Source organism: Rhea pennata, chromosome 18, assembly GCF_028389875.1.
Source record: "Rhea pennata isolate bPtePen1 chromosome 18, bPtePen1.pri, whole genome shotgun sequence".
NCBI lineage: Eukaryota > Metazoa > Chordata > Aves > Rheiformes > Rheidae > Rhea > Rhea pennata.
Genome location: NC_084680.1, coordinates 12,993,296 through 13,007,141, shown reverse-complemented (window position 1 = coordinate 13,007,141; position 13,846 = coordinate 12,993,296). Strand labels below are relative to the sequence as shown.

General features: G+C 67.7%; 1 protein-coding gene across 1 annotated transcript; it reads right to left on the bottom strand.

The window, feature by feature from the left end:
- On the bottom strand, window positions 1-8,610 carry PTGS1 (prostaglandin-endoperoxide synthase 1). The gene is made up of 11 exons (XM_062590738.1): window positions 8,484-8,610; window positions 6,149-6,265; window positions 5,929-6,069; window positions 5,714-5,857; window positions 5,187-5,368; window positions 4,987-5,070; window positions 4,232-4,478; window positions 2,978-3,264; window positions 2,206-2,353; window positions 1,579-1,964; window positions 1-1,500 (listed from the first exon to the last, which is right to left on the bottom strand). Exons 1-10 carry the CDS (start codon window positions 8,608-8,610, stop codon window positions 1,600-1,602), a joined length of 1,842 nt encoding a protein of 613 aa, XP_062446722.1. The 3' UTR covers window positions 1-1,500; window positions 1,579-1,599.
- Window positions 8,611-13,846: the final 5,236 nt, after the last annotated feature.

The window sequence follows — 13,846 nt, the reverse complement described above, 5'->3', positions numbered from 1 at the left end:
TTCATGTACGGATAGATTTTATGTGATAGAAATACACAACGTTGCACATGAGCACTGTGTTTTCAGCATCTGCAGCGTTAGGATACAAACGGGGGTGGCCGGAGGGAGGCTGGCGGCGAGGCAGCGGAGCCGGCCAAGGGGGCCGGGGCTCGCAGACCCCCTTCGGCGGCGCTCCTCGCCGGGGGTCGCCCCCTTTGCTTCTTCAGCAGTGGATTCATTTCTGACCGTCTGCAGCGCCGGCGAGCGCGGCCCGCGCCGGCTGCCCCTGCGCTGCGCCGTATCCCGGCTGCGGTCGCTGGCTTTCACCGACGACTTGTTCTCCACCAGCTTCTGCTTCCTTCTGGCTGCGCTGCCCGGTCATGGGGCCTGGCTCTGGCGAGTGAAAGCCTGAAAACTTGCTGGATGAAACGAGAGCAGCTTAAGCAAAAATCACTGTTTTAAATGCCCGTTTTCCTGGAGGTGAGCTGTGACCTTCTTGGGACCGAGGCCAGTGGCACCGGCTGCCAGCGATCACATCGTGTTGGCACAGGATCAAGGCGCTTGCATCGGCCCGCGGCGCCTCGGGGACGCGACCCAAGGGGCTACGGCTGCAGCGGAGGCCAAGGACCGTGGGACGGAGGGCAGAGGCCGCTGTTCGCGTTTGCGCAGAGGTTGGAGCAGCCCGTTGGGAGCCAGAGCTGCTCGGGGGCCGGGCAGCGCTCGGGGAGAGCTCCAGACGCCGGACCCCGGTCCCGAGAGCGGCCGTCTGGGAGGTGCCGCTGCGAGTCTCCCCGCCGGTCTGCTGCCGCGGATACGTTGCTTACGTCCTTGTTCTGGCCCAGTTTCGGATGCTTTCCCCCCCCCGGTGCGATGGGGACGCCGCTTCTCCGCGGCCGTGCAAACGGGAGCGTTTGAAACCCGCGCGGCTGAGCCGGCCGGGGGGCGGCGAGACGGCCTGGGATGGGCCGAGGAGCAACGCGGCGGCGCGGGCTCCTTCCTGCAGCTCGGCCAGCGCTCGCCTCGGCCGCCCGCTCGCCGCCTCTGTGCGCGCTGGCACGCGCTCGCCGGCCGCGCGAGAGGAGGACGAGGAGGAGGAGGAGGAGGAGGCTGGTGAGCCGGGAGCGCTCCGCCTGCTCTCTGCTCCGCCGTGTCCGACGTGGGGAAAGCGCCCGCAGTTTGGGTGCGCGGCAAGCGCGCTTCCGGGCTCTTCATGCGCTAAGAGCGGTGGCGGTGGCAGGGGGACGGAGTAGGGGATTCAGAGCGCCCCAGGAACCTGGGAGTCCTCCGAACAGCCCCAAAGCTGCATAGCGCGAGGTATTTGCTAGCAGAAGCCCGTCTACTGAGGGACGGGTCATGGTAGCTATAATTTTTAAGGCACTTTGGCTTTTCCCAGAACTAGAACCAGCTTTTCCCTCCCAGTGCTCCAGCAATGTTGTGGAGAAAGCCCAGAGCTGTGCGATCTTCTGTCCTGCTGGTGTTTGGTAGAGGGAGTTGCAGGTGTCTCTCCTTCCCCACCGCTCTCTGCAAGAGTGAACAGGACATCCAGGGCCAGGCTGAGCGTTCGTCCCACCCTGGGCCCTGGGGGAGGATGGGCTCTACCTGTGCAGGGCTGTCGTGGCGCTAGAGCTCCGTAGATGGTCCACCGCCTTGGTGTCTCCTAGTTGCTCCTGGTTCCACGGAGTCCGGCACACGAAAAGACACGTATGGGCACTTCTTCGCATTGAGGCACACAAGTTTCTTGAGCGACGCTGTCTTAACTATCTCAAAGCCCGTTGCTCCGCCAAATGTGCTGGGTTTCCAGTACTCGGGGGAGCAGATGGGGTTTCCGAGAAGCCCCTTCAGGGAAAACGGAGCTCCAATCTCCACCATGCTTTCCCCAAAAATTGAGTTGGGCTGGGGTTTCTCAAGCAGCAAGCCCACATAAAACTCCAGGGCATCAATGTCTCCATAGAGCTCTTCCAGCTCTGCTGCCTTCTCTTCCTCTCCTGCATCAAGTGAACATCAGAGCGCGTTATAAGGGGACCAGCCTGCAGCAAGGGCTGGCCTTGCTCGAGGTAACGGGGCCGCGGCAGCTCCCGTACCCACGCACCGGGGCAGCGTGCGGCCTCCCCGGGCGCTCGGTGCAGGGTGAGTGCTTGCATGGAGGGAAGCAGCAGCTCGGTGGCCACGAAGCCAAGCTCAGGCCGGTGGCGGCAGAGCGTGCCGGCAGCAGCCGTGCCGTCCTACCTGTTAGCTCCTGAAAGGACGCGTAGGGCTTCATGCCAAACCTCTTGCGGTACTCGTTGAAGGGCTGCAGCCTCAGCTGCCGGGACTCCTCGATAACCCCCACCGCCACTTTCAAGACGTTGGCGTTGATGGTTTGCCCTCCGCTGACCTGCAGGGCGAGAGCGCGCAGAGCGGCGCGCGTGGTCACCACGGGCAGCGCGAGGAGGAGGAATCGCGGGACGGTGCCAAGAACGGGAACGTCAGCGTAGGCGCACGGAAAAAAGCCTCCATGCGATGGCAGCAAAGATCGGCGCCGGGCGCGGCGCTTCCCCGCGCGGGCTGCCGGCCCGGCCCGGCCCGGCCCGGCCCGTGACGCGCTCCGGTCCGCCCGCGCCCGCCGGCTCCCGAATCCACCGGAGCGCCTACGTCGCGTCGCAAGGCCCAGCCTGACTACGGTGCTCACGGGGAGGCGGCGCGGCGCTGGGAGCCGCCAGGCCGGTGTCTGAACGCGGCGCTCGGTGACGGGCTGAGCGTCCCCAGACAAGGCGCCGCTGGGAGGAGCGTGGATCGCGGGCGATGCCTGGGAGCAGAGCTTTGCCCGGGGGGAGAAGAGGAACCCAACGCTCCGCCGCTTGCCCCGCAGGCCCCAGAGCTTGCCACCCCCCGCCGGGCAGCGGAGCAACCTGGGCGCTCACGGCGTCGCCGCCAGCCACCCGCGATCCTCAGCGTCCCACCGCACCCACCACCGAGGGCAACAGGCCAGGCCAGCCCGGAGGAGAGAGCGAGACCTTACCCTGCCTGCAGTCTGCTTGGAGAAGGACTCCACCAAGGCCTCCACGCCATAGTCCGTGAGCATGGAGGTGTTGTAGAGGAACTGCTCGTAGCTGTACTCTTCCCCCTGGATGACGAACGAGTCCGGCATCAGCCCGTGCCAGTGGTAGAGCTGGTTGAACTCCACAGCGATGCGATTGCGGTACTGGAACTGCACCCCGAAGAGCAGCTCGGGGTCGAACTTGAGGCTCAGGAAGTACCCGCTGAGGTGCTGCACGTACTCTTCAACGACTATCTTAATGGTCTCCCCTAGGCAGGGGGCAAGAGAAGCAGACGTCAGCCGGCAGCAGCAGGAGAAGGGCCCTCGGGCCGCTGCCCGCCCGCTGCTGTGCGCAGAGCGAGGCTCCCCAGGGCCCCCGAGGAGCCCCACGGCGCCTCGGCGCCCCGTACCACCCGGGAGCGTGCCGAGCGTTGGCTTGCTGAGCTGGCTGGGAACTTTTTACATGAACTATTTTTTCACCAGTCGAAAGGTTGGTTTGCCAAAACCAAAATCGCTCGTGAGAAAGCTGACCTTGATACGCTTCTTAGAGATTAAAAATGAGCAGTTTCCAGCACGGTGACATGGATCATTTCTGGATTGTGGTTGAAAATGGCATTTCACGAGATTATAGTAGCTTTATAGTAGATCATTATAATGAAATAATTCAAAATTATGAGTTAAACTTTTGGATTGGCCAGAGCCATTTTTTTTTGTTTAAAAATTTGCATATGTTCTGACAAGTGACCTGCATTAATGAAGGATCAGATTTGCTGTGAGCTACCCACAGCTTGGACAGCGTCTCTGTGCTGCCCCTGCTAACAGTGTCACAACAAATCAGGGAGGCAGCTCCTCCGATGAGCTAATGTCAGCCCGCCCCTCGAGGTCAAATCCTGTACGCAACAGTTTTTGAGGACACGTAACCGGTGCCACTTAGGAAAAGCCATGCTAAACAGCAGGAGTGTCACGATAATGCCACAACAAGGCCAAAGGGATGCCAGATAAGACTGCTTCGCACGGCGGAGTTCTGGGAAACAAGCTGAAGTTAAAATAAGCGATAGGCAGAACAGCAGGACATTGTGCCAGGCTGAGATACGATCTCCAGGAGGCCGCCAGAGGAACTCCTTCACAATGAAAGCGAGACTGGCCACCACCCTCGAACCGGAGACCTGCGCACACGCCCGTCCTTGGGAGCCTGCCCAGCAAGGTGGGACGCCCGGCCGCAGCGCGGGTCCTCACCGATGAGGATGAGGCGAGCCGTCTGGAAGAGCTGCTCGTCGCTCCACGTCGGATGCTCCTGCTTCAGGATGTCGCAGACGCGGTTGTGCTCGCGGAGCCAGAGCGTGGCGTAGAGGCAGAGCCCCGGCAGGAGCCCGAACACCTCCTGCCCCATGGCCATCTGCTGCTCCTTCGGCATGGCGGGCGGGTAGACCATGTGAACGGGGGCATCAACAACCGTCGGGGGGTACACCTCGCCGTCCACCACCTTGGGGAGACGAGAGCGGGATGGCACAAAGGGGACGAGGGGACAAAAGCCTGCCCGGCCAGGACCTACCTCTGCACGCGCGGCGCTGCTGCTCTCCGGCGCGGCACTGACGGGGGGAAAAACACCCCCCTCTTGCAGCCCCCACCACGTGACGCTGCTGGCACAGCACCTAGACCCAAACGCTCTCGTCTGACCAACGCTCGGCAGCGCGGGGACGAGCCTGCGTGGCGGTGCCAAGCGAGGGCTGCACCACGAGCCCCCGCGCGCCGGGTGCCCGCGGAGCCCAGGGTCTCCGCTCTCCCCGGAAGGCCGGCGCGGGGCAGCGGGATGTGCCCCGCGGACCTGCCGAAGAGGCGCCGCCAGCCAGCGAGCAGCCAAGCGGGCCGGCAGCGCTGGGCACGCGGTCCTGAGCGCCGGCGTCTCCCAAAGCTTCCAGAGATGTGGGCTTCAAACAAAACCAGCCGCGGGCCAGAGGCGGCCCTTCGGCACGCGCAGGGCCTGCGGGTACCTGGAACTTGAGCTTCCCGTCCCTGAAGAGTCGCAGCTGGTGCTGGCGCTGCAGGTTGTCCCCATACAGGTGCCCGAGGTCCACCTAGAGAAGCAGCCCGGCGTCGCCCCGCTGCCGCGGGGCCGCTCGCGCCCCCGGCACCCGGGCTGCACGCATCCGGCGCCGCGGGTCCGCAGCCCGGCCGGGCGTCGCGCCCTCACCCCATGCCCCAGCGCCTTGGTGAAGCCGCGGCCCATCTTCCCGTAGGTCTTGAAGAACTGGTGGGTGAAGTGCTGGGCGAAGAAGGCGAACAGCAGGTTGGTGCCCTGGGGATCGGCTTCGAACCGCCGCCGCAGCAGGAACCTCTCCGCCAGGAGCCGAGCGTCGGGGAGCTGCTCCCGGCCTGCGAGGATGAGGACGGGGATGGGGACGGGGATGGGGACAAGGATGGGGACGGGGATGGGGACAAGGATGGGGACGATGGGGATGGGGACGGGGACGAGGATGGGGATGATGGGACGGGGACGGGGACGGGGATGGGGACGGGGATGGGGACGGGCATGAGGATGGGGACGGGGACGCGGACGGGGACGGGGACGGGGACGAGGATGGGGACGGGGACGGGGATGGGGACGAGGATGGGGATGGGCATGAGGATGGGGACGGGGACACGGACGGGGACGGGGACGGGGACGGGGTGGGCGGGCGCCGGCAGCCCCGCGGCCGCCCGCTCCCGCCCAGCGCCTACCTTTGGTGCCCATGGGCGTGGGGCAGCCGTCGGGCACGGGCGGCAGCACCCGCGTGTAGTAGCTGACGTTGGCGTAGGCCTCCCAGCTGACGTAGCCGTAGGCCGAGTTGAAGGTGGGCGGGCTGGGGACGAGCTCGGCGCGCGCTGCGGGGCGGGCGGCCGCGCTGAGCGGCAGGTCCGGTGGCCGCGGCCCCGTCCGCCCGCGCCCCGCTCACCTGTCAGCACCAGCCGCATGAGCGTGTCCCGGACGAAGGTGGCGTTGATGACGTCCCAGAGCCACTTGAAGTGGGTCAGGACGAAGTGGAAGACGCCCGGGCTCGGCTTCAGCAGGGCGCGGAGCCGGGTCCAGAGCTCGGCTGCGGGGAGACGGCGCGCGGCGTCACCCCGGCGGCGGCGGCGGCGGCGGCTCGCGCGGCGCCCGCCCCGGGCACTCACGTGCGGTGCAGTGGGCGCCCGAGTAGCCGGTGCGCGTGCAGTCGCACTCGTAGCCGTCCAGGCCGACCCTCACGCACACGCCGCGGTGCTGGCACGGGTAGGAGCAGCAGGGATTCACTGCGGGGCGGAGGCAGCGCGCTCAGCGCCCGCCGCCCCGGGCCGGCAGCTCCCGGCCGAGCCGCGCGCCCGCAGCAGCCGCTTTGGCTCCCCGGCGTCGCTCCGCAACCACCTGCGGCTCCAGGATCGGGAGAAACCGCTCTAAATACAGCATCGAAATTAAGAACAGCGGCAATCGCCGGAGCGAAAGTTTGCTTTGGCAAGCGGCTCTGCTGCCGCCGGCTGCGGCGGCTTCGGCGCCCCGTGCCCCTTCCCGGGGCCGGCTGCTTCCTCCCCACTTGCACATCGCCAGGCTGCACTTGCCAGATAAGGCTTGCCTGGGCGCCTGGAGCCGCTGCCGGCCCGGCTCCTCGCAGAAGGAAAAGAGGGGGGTTTTCTCCCCCAGAGCCTCGCATTCGGGACTCTCCTCTCCGCCCCCCCCCCCCAGCTCCCAGCGCTGCCGTTTGCTCAAAACCTTTCCTGGGACCCAGAAAAACCCAAGGCCAAGGGACAAGCAGAGAAACGGGGCCCGCTGCCCGCGCGCTCGGCCCCGCTCCCAGCTTTGCCTCCGCACCCTCGGCCTCCCCCCAGGTCTTTCCAGGCGTCCCGGCTCCCCTGCACTTCCCGACCGGGGCCAAGGAGCAGCTTGCTGTTGATCGCAGATGCTTCTGCTTCGCACTGCTGCTTCCTTTTTTTTTTTTTTTTTTTTTTTTTTTTTCCCCGCAACAGGGAGGTGTCTGCGAGCGGAGCCGCGTCGTACCGGCGCCTCCGGGCTGCTCTTGGTGCCGCAGGCTCCGCTCTGCCGTAACCTTTCGGGCAGAGCGGAGAGCCGCAGGGCCGGGCTCTCCCCGAAGGCCTGGCACGAGCCCCCTCCCCGCCCCGCGCAGGAACTGGGCGCCGCCGGGGCCGATCCTGTCCGCCCTCGGCCGAAGGCTCCGGCGCTTGCTTGCCTGCTCCGTGCCGGTCCCCTCGGACCCGCGCGCTGCTGGCGGCGCACGTGACCGAGCGGCTGCCTGCGGCCTGCCAGCGCCGCAGCTGTGCGGCACATGCGGCTCCTCGTCCCCCCTCCACCCCCCGTGTTTCGCAGGAGGCCCCGAGGGGCTCGGCTGGGGGCCCCGCGGTCCCCTCCTTCCAGGAGCCGCGTGGACGCGCTGGGACCACAAAGGGCAGGCGGGCAGGAGACCACGGGCTCGCAGCAGCATCCCGCTGGCTGGGGCCGCGGCCCGCCCGGGCGAGCGCCTCTCCCCGTGCCGCTGTCCACCAGCGCCGAGCCCTTCCCAGAAATTCCTCCGTGGGACACCCCTCGCCTTGCCCTGAGCACGGAGCAGCCTCCCCCTTGGGCACCGACCCCAGCTAGAGCATCCTGCGGTTTTCCACGACTCCGCTACGCCCCGCAGCAGCGAGTTCCCCAGCTTCGCGGAGCATTAATCGACACGTAAAATAAATCCTCGCTCTGGTTCTGCTGGGAAAAGTACTTGCAAGTGGGGAGTTGTGGAAGTCCCGGGATCTGAGCGCCGCGACGTTTCGCGGGTAGGAGGGTGGAAAACTACTGCGCCGAGGAACGACTTGAGTCAATGTCGTGCTAAGGACCCGCGGGGACCCTTGCACGAGGGCTGCCCGGGGCCGCGGCTCGCCGGGGGCAGGAGGATTTGAGCGGGGGGAGGCTCAGCTACGTGCGCGTACGGCTCCAGCCCGGCAGCCGCGGCCTTGGCGGGCGCCCAGCTCCAGCTGCCGTGACCGGGGACGTGCAGGGCCCCGGGAGGCCGCTGCGGGAGGCAGAAAGGGAAGGGAAGGTGGAGGGGTTTTTGTTGTTGTTGATTGTTTGTTGGCTTTTTTTAGGGGGAGTTTTTGCTCTCTGGCCAAGCACGACAGGCTGAAACCTGTTGCTCCTTGTGCCGGAGACTTTCTGTCCCGGTGCGCAGAGCCCGGCTCCTGCCCCGGCTCCAGCCCCGGCTCCGGCTCCAGCCCCGGCTCCTGCCCCGGCCCCGGCCCCGGCCCCGGCCCGCAGGCTTCGCCCCGCTGCCGCGGAGGGAGCTGCCGGGGAGCCGAGTCGGGCCCGACACCGCCCCGATCCCCTCGGAGCCGCTTCTGCTACGCCCCCGGGGGCCGGACCCCGCCGGCACCGGACCCCCCAGCCTGCCGGACCCCCTCCGGTGCCGCTCCCCCCGCCCGTCGCGGCCCCCCCCCCTTGCCGGCGCCCTTCGCCCTCGCCCCTCCGGGCCGGCCCGACGGCGCGTACCGGTGCCGGCGCTCCCGGCGGCGCAGAGCAGCATCGCCTGGGCCAGCAGCAGCCGCAGCTGCAGCCGCGGCCCCGACGGGCGCAGCGCGGCCGGGCGCAGCGCCCCAGCCCGGCACCCACCGCCCATGGCGAGAGGCAGAGCTGCGGCCCCGGCCCGGCCCGGCCCGGCCCGGCCCGGCCCCGCTCCGCCCCGCGCTGCTCCGCCCCGCCCCGCCCCGCCCCGCGCTGCCTCCGCCCCGCGCGGCCCTGCCCCGTCCCCCGCGGCCCCCACGCACCCTACGGCCCCGCGTCCTCGGGGTCCCCCACCAGCCCCACATCCCCCGTGTGTGCCCTGGCCACCCCCGGCCCCGTGTCCCTGCCGTGCCCCCAGGATGCTCCTGGCCACCCCCAGGTCCTTCCTGCGCCCCGTGTCCCTCACGACCCTCCTGGCCACCCCCAGGTCCCTCCTACACCCGTGGGCCCCACGATCCCCCAGCCGTCTGCACATCCCTGCGTCCTTTCTGCGCCCCACGTCCCCCCGGGACCCCCGTGCCCATCCCGACCACTCCTACGTGCCTCCCAGCCCCCGTGTCCCCCGCATCTCCACCCCGGCCCTCTAAGCCCGCCCCGCGTCCCTCTGTCCATCCTGCGAGCCGTGTCTCCCAGGCTCTCCACACCCCTCCCGTGGTCCCGCACCCCTCCGAGCTCCCCGTGCCCTGGTCCCCGTGTCCCCCAGGAGGCCCGTGCCCATCCCCTCGCCCGCAGGCCCCTGCGGGGATGCCCGAGCGCCGCGGGGGAGGCCGGGGCTCGTGCCGGCTCGAGAACCGGGACACGGAGGCGACCTGTCGGTAAAACCGCCGGCGGACGTGTCCGGCCTGGCCGCGCCGCACCCTGCCCGGCCCCGACCTGGGAGCACCGCGAGCCTGGTGGCCTTCGGCGAGGACCGAGGAGGAGGAGGAGGAGGACCAGGGCCGTGGGCCTGGGGGGGTCCCGCGCTGAAGGGCTCCCGGGGGGGTTCGGCAGTGTGGAGCGAGGCCCGAAGCTGCGGGGCCGCCGGCCCGGCCAGGCGGGGGTCAGGTGAGGGGCGCGGAGCCCCCAGAGCCCGCCGGGCCCAAAAGCCGCTGCCCCCCCCCCGCCCCACCGTCCTTGCAGGCGCTATCTGCACGCAGGCGCCTGGCCGAGCGGAGCCGGGGCCCGCGGCGCTTCCTGCCCCCCGGCCGCCCCGGGTATCGCGGCCCAGCAGGCCCGGCTGGGACGCGGAGCGGTTTGTCCCGTGCCAGCGGAGGGGGGCAGCGCTGGCCGGGGCTGGGGCCAGGGCCGGGGCGGGCGCCCGAGCGATCCTCCGGGGCCCCTCGCCACCGCGGTTCCCCCCATTTTCTCCGTGCTCTTGGGGTCCTTCCCCTGCCCACGGCGCCGCGTCCGGCTCCGGGGCCGCGGGCAAAGCCGGCGCCGCGGTGAACGCTGCCGGGTCGCATCCTCCCGTCGGGAGGCAGCAGAACACCGCCGATGCCGGCCGGCTCCGGGGGCCGAGCTGGGGGCCCCGTGGCCTTCCTGGCCGGCCGCTGCCTGGGCTCGGAGCCGGCTCCATGAGCGGGGGGGGGGGATGTGGGGGGTGAGGGACCCAAAAAGTGCCTGGTGGCCACAAAGAAAAGCAAAAAAAAAAAAAAAAAAAAAAAAAAAAAAAAAAAAAAAAGCAAAAAGCTCCCCCACAAAACAGCCCCGCTGCACCCCACGGAGACCCCACGGAGACCCCACAGAGACCCCAGCCCCCTGGGACGTGGCGTTCCCGGAAAGGCCCAGCGCCGCCGCGGCCAGCTCCGCGCCAGCCCCCGGCACCGGCAGGGAAAGCCGGCGCGGGGCCCGGGCGGGCCGATCCCGCCGCAAACCGGGCTCCAACGGCGGCAGCCCGGGCGGGCGCCAGTGGCTCCGGCACTGGGGACGGGGACGGGGACGGGGGGGGCGTCGAAATGTCCCGCGCCGGGCGCGGGCACGACCCGATCGCACCGGGGGCCGGGGTTAAACACGCTGGCGAGCGGCGGCTTCAGCAGCACGTCGGGGCGCCCCGCTCCGGCACAGCGCCGCGAGGGGCACGAGAGCCTCGGGAAGGCGCTTCGGCGGCGCCGGGGCCGAGGAGGGGGCGGCGGGAGGGCAGAGGGCGTTTGGAGGGCTGCGAAGAAGCAGCGCGAAGCCCGGGCTGGGCAGGAAGTCTGGGAAGGGGTAACCCGAGCCCCCGCGAGCGGGCGGCAGGAAAGCGCTTTCAGCAGCCGTATTCATCATCCTCCGCGCCGGCTCCCCAGGGCCGCGGCCCGGGCGGGCTCCCCGGGGTGGGGGGCGGCAGCCCGGCGGGGTGGCTGCTGCCCGTCGGCGGGTCCCCGCCGGCCGCCCCGCGTCGCCGCCGCCGGCCGGGATCGCAGAGCAGCCACGAACGCGCCGCGGCCCCCGCAGCCCCCACGGCGGCCGGGCCCCGATCCCGGCGGGCAGCTCCGCTCCTCGGGGGCGCCGCGGGCTGCCCCGCGCGGGCTGGGAGCCGCGACCGGAGGCTCGAGCCAGGTCCCCGCCGTCGCCGGGGGCTGCGGCGAGGCAGCAATTTCCCTGATGGAATTATTTACCTGATTAGAGAGTTTATTTTATCAAAATTGCTTCGGAATGGGGCCGCTCGGCGTGTCCAGCGAGGGGAGCTCCCTGGTGGGGCTGCCAGGCCTGGAGACAGGCAATTTGTGCGCTTAATGGGACTAATCCACGAGGCAATTACACCGATGGAGTTCAGGACTGCAAAGTGCTCTGTTCCCTTTAATTAAAAATCTGTTAAGAAGATTAGCACATAAAAGTATCAAAAGAAACCCAAGAGTTTCTTTCCTCGCTGGACCCCAGGCGCGAGTGTGGGAGTGCTGGATTGCTCGCGTGAGCACCAAAATTGCTCTCCCAAAGGTAAGGGCTCCACGGCCAAAGGAACTGCTGACAGTTTTCCCTGACTTCCCTGCCAAGAGGTCCTTTATGTTTAATTATAGTTTGGTTAAATTAGCCCTGATTGTTAGCACGGAGTGTTAGTTTAAATACATTTTAGAGGTGTTGTTCCCCCGTGCCCCGCCTGAGCCGCGCGCTGAAGGCAGCAGCCTTCGGGAAGAGGCGCCGGGCTGCGGGGCCCAGCGCCCCGTGCGCGGGGCCCAGCACCGCCGGCCGCGGGCCCGGGCGTCCCCGCGCAGGGCCGAGCCGCAGCAGCCTCCGCGGTTCAGCCCTCGGCACGCGGCGCTGCCAGGCCCCTTCCCGATCTGTGTCCGCAGCCAGAAACCGAACAAAACAAAAGCAAATTCCCCGGCAGCTGAAGGTGCCATTTTTATGGATTGGCTGAAACAAGGAAGTATTTTTTGATCTCTCAAAATCCTGAATATTATCTGACAGTTTATCTTGTTTCTCCGCATCCGTGTCTTTGCGGCAACGCCAGCTCATTTACATGTGTATTGCGCCTGCCTCCACGGGTGCTGAGGTCAATTGAAACTCAAGAAAAGAGGAGAAATTTATGCAAAACTGTTGATTGCATTTGTATGTAATGAAATCATCCAATATTCATCTGACTATAGACTCTAATCTGAAAGGAGAAGTGAAGGACATAAGAGTCACTGGAAAGCAATAATGAGCTTCTGTAGTGATTAAAAAAGCACTTGAGCTTTCTGAAAATCCAGCCAGAAATCGTGTCTAATCAACACGGAATATAGGAGGCAGAGATTACATTGATACATTTTGCAAAGCTCACTGTTGAAAATGCATGCGAGCTGTAAACTCTGACATGCCATCCCGGTTGTGTTTTATACGGATCCGGGAAGCACACAATCAGCGCCCAGGCGCATCGCTGGCACAAAGCAATCGCGGTGCTCTGCTCGATGACTCAGAAGGAGCGCAATCACATCTATTTTGAAGAGCAATGCTGTTTCTTAACTATGTCGAGAGCGTCCAGATTCCTCGGAGTTTCTCCTTCCTTTTGCCTCCGCGGGCGCAGCGGGCCGGGAGGCGCTGCGGGAAGCGGGCGCCCGCCCCGCTCCCCGCTTCCACCCCGCCGCCTGCAGCCACGCGGCTTTGGCAGCGCGGAACAAGCCGGCGGAGCCCCGGGGCGGCAGCTCGCCGCGGGTCGGCTCCCCGCCTCGGGCCCCGCTCGCGAGCGCGGCTGCGGCTGAGCCCTCCCCGGCCCCGCCGGGACCCCCGCGGCCGCGGGGCGCTGCCGCACGGCGTTCGCTAGCGCGCGCGAGCTGGCCGTGCCGGTGGCCGCGGCGGCCGGCGTCACCACAGCGTCCAGCACCAGGGCCCCGGCTCCCCCCGGGGTTACACAGCCGCCGCAGCAACCTCCCACCCTCCAGCAGCTGCGGCTCCTTATCAGCCTGGGGGCTCCAGGCTTGATGCAACCCAGAGGCTCCTGGGCCAGGGTGGAGGAAGTCCCTGCCCCTCTCTCTGCCCCCAGGCTGGGAGCGAGGCAGGAGCAGGGTTTATAAAGCGTAAGGGAAAGCGGGAGCAGCCCAGAGCCGCCCTCGTGCGCCAGCAGGACCAGCGCAGTAAGTGCCACGAGCGCCCGGGCTCCCCTCTGCCGGGTGATCAACGGCAGCGCGCACGGCGGGGGCCGCGGTGCCGGGGCTGCAGCTGGGCTTTTGTCTCCCCATCCTGCCGTGGCAAGATCAGCTAAGGAGAACTGCTCGTTGTCCCTCTCCCCCTCTACAAACCGGCTTCGCCCTGGCTTTGCTGCACCCTTGTGACCCGCCCCGCATCTGCTCCTTGCCCCCGACGGGCCCTGGGGGCAGCTGCGCGAGGAGGGGCCGGAGCCCGGCCCGAGGGCGCCCGCCGAGCCCTCCCGCCGCCGGGCCGGCAGCTCCGCGGGGCTGAGCCGCAGCGCCGCCCCGGGGAAGCTCTGGACCGTGTTTATAGCCGGCTCCGGGGCAGCGCTGTTTGTTTTATCGCCAGGTTTTAGGTGCACTCAGATGCCGTAGAGTAAGGAACAGCAATAAATACTCCAAATTCCTCTGCGTAGCGGCAGTCGGCACCCGCCGTGCTGCAGCTCCGCTGCCTGCCTCCGCACGCGTGCAAGAGCGGCACGAGCCTCCTCGCCCCGCGGCCCCCGCCTCACACGGGCGCCGAAGGGAAGAGTACGGAGAGGCGCCTGCAGCAGGAGAAGCCCCGGTCCCTGCAGGGACGCGTCCCTGCGGCCATGCCCAGCGCAGGAAGGCACTGCCGCGGCCAACGTCCGCCCCGGCCGGCTCATCCCGCTCCTGCGGCGGCTTCTTGGGCTACCCCGACACGCAGAAGCACTGAAGCACGCGCCCTGGCACAGGCCGCACAAGTCACTCCCAGGCAGGTACAAGGGAAGCTCTGCAGTCCTAAGCTGTTGCTGGGATGCAGAGGCT

What these genes read in the sequence shown, in the direction of transcription:
- PTGS1 (XM_062590738.1), bottom strand. Translation starts at nt 8,610, where the DNA reads ATGGGCGGTGGGTGCCGGGCTGGGGCGCTGCGCCCGGCCGCGCTGCGC. An exon ending in CGCCGGGAGCGCCGGCACCG is followed by an intron (nt 6,266 to 8,483) that starts GTACGCGCCGTC and finishes TCCGCCCCGCAG; the next exon opens with TGAATCCCTGCTGCTCCTAC. An exon ending in GGGCGCCCACTGCACCGCAC is followed by an intron (nt 6,070 to 6,148) that starts GTGAGTGCCCGG and finishes GTCTCCCCGCAG; the next exon opens with CCGAGCTCTGGACCCGGCTC.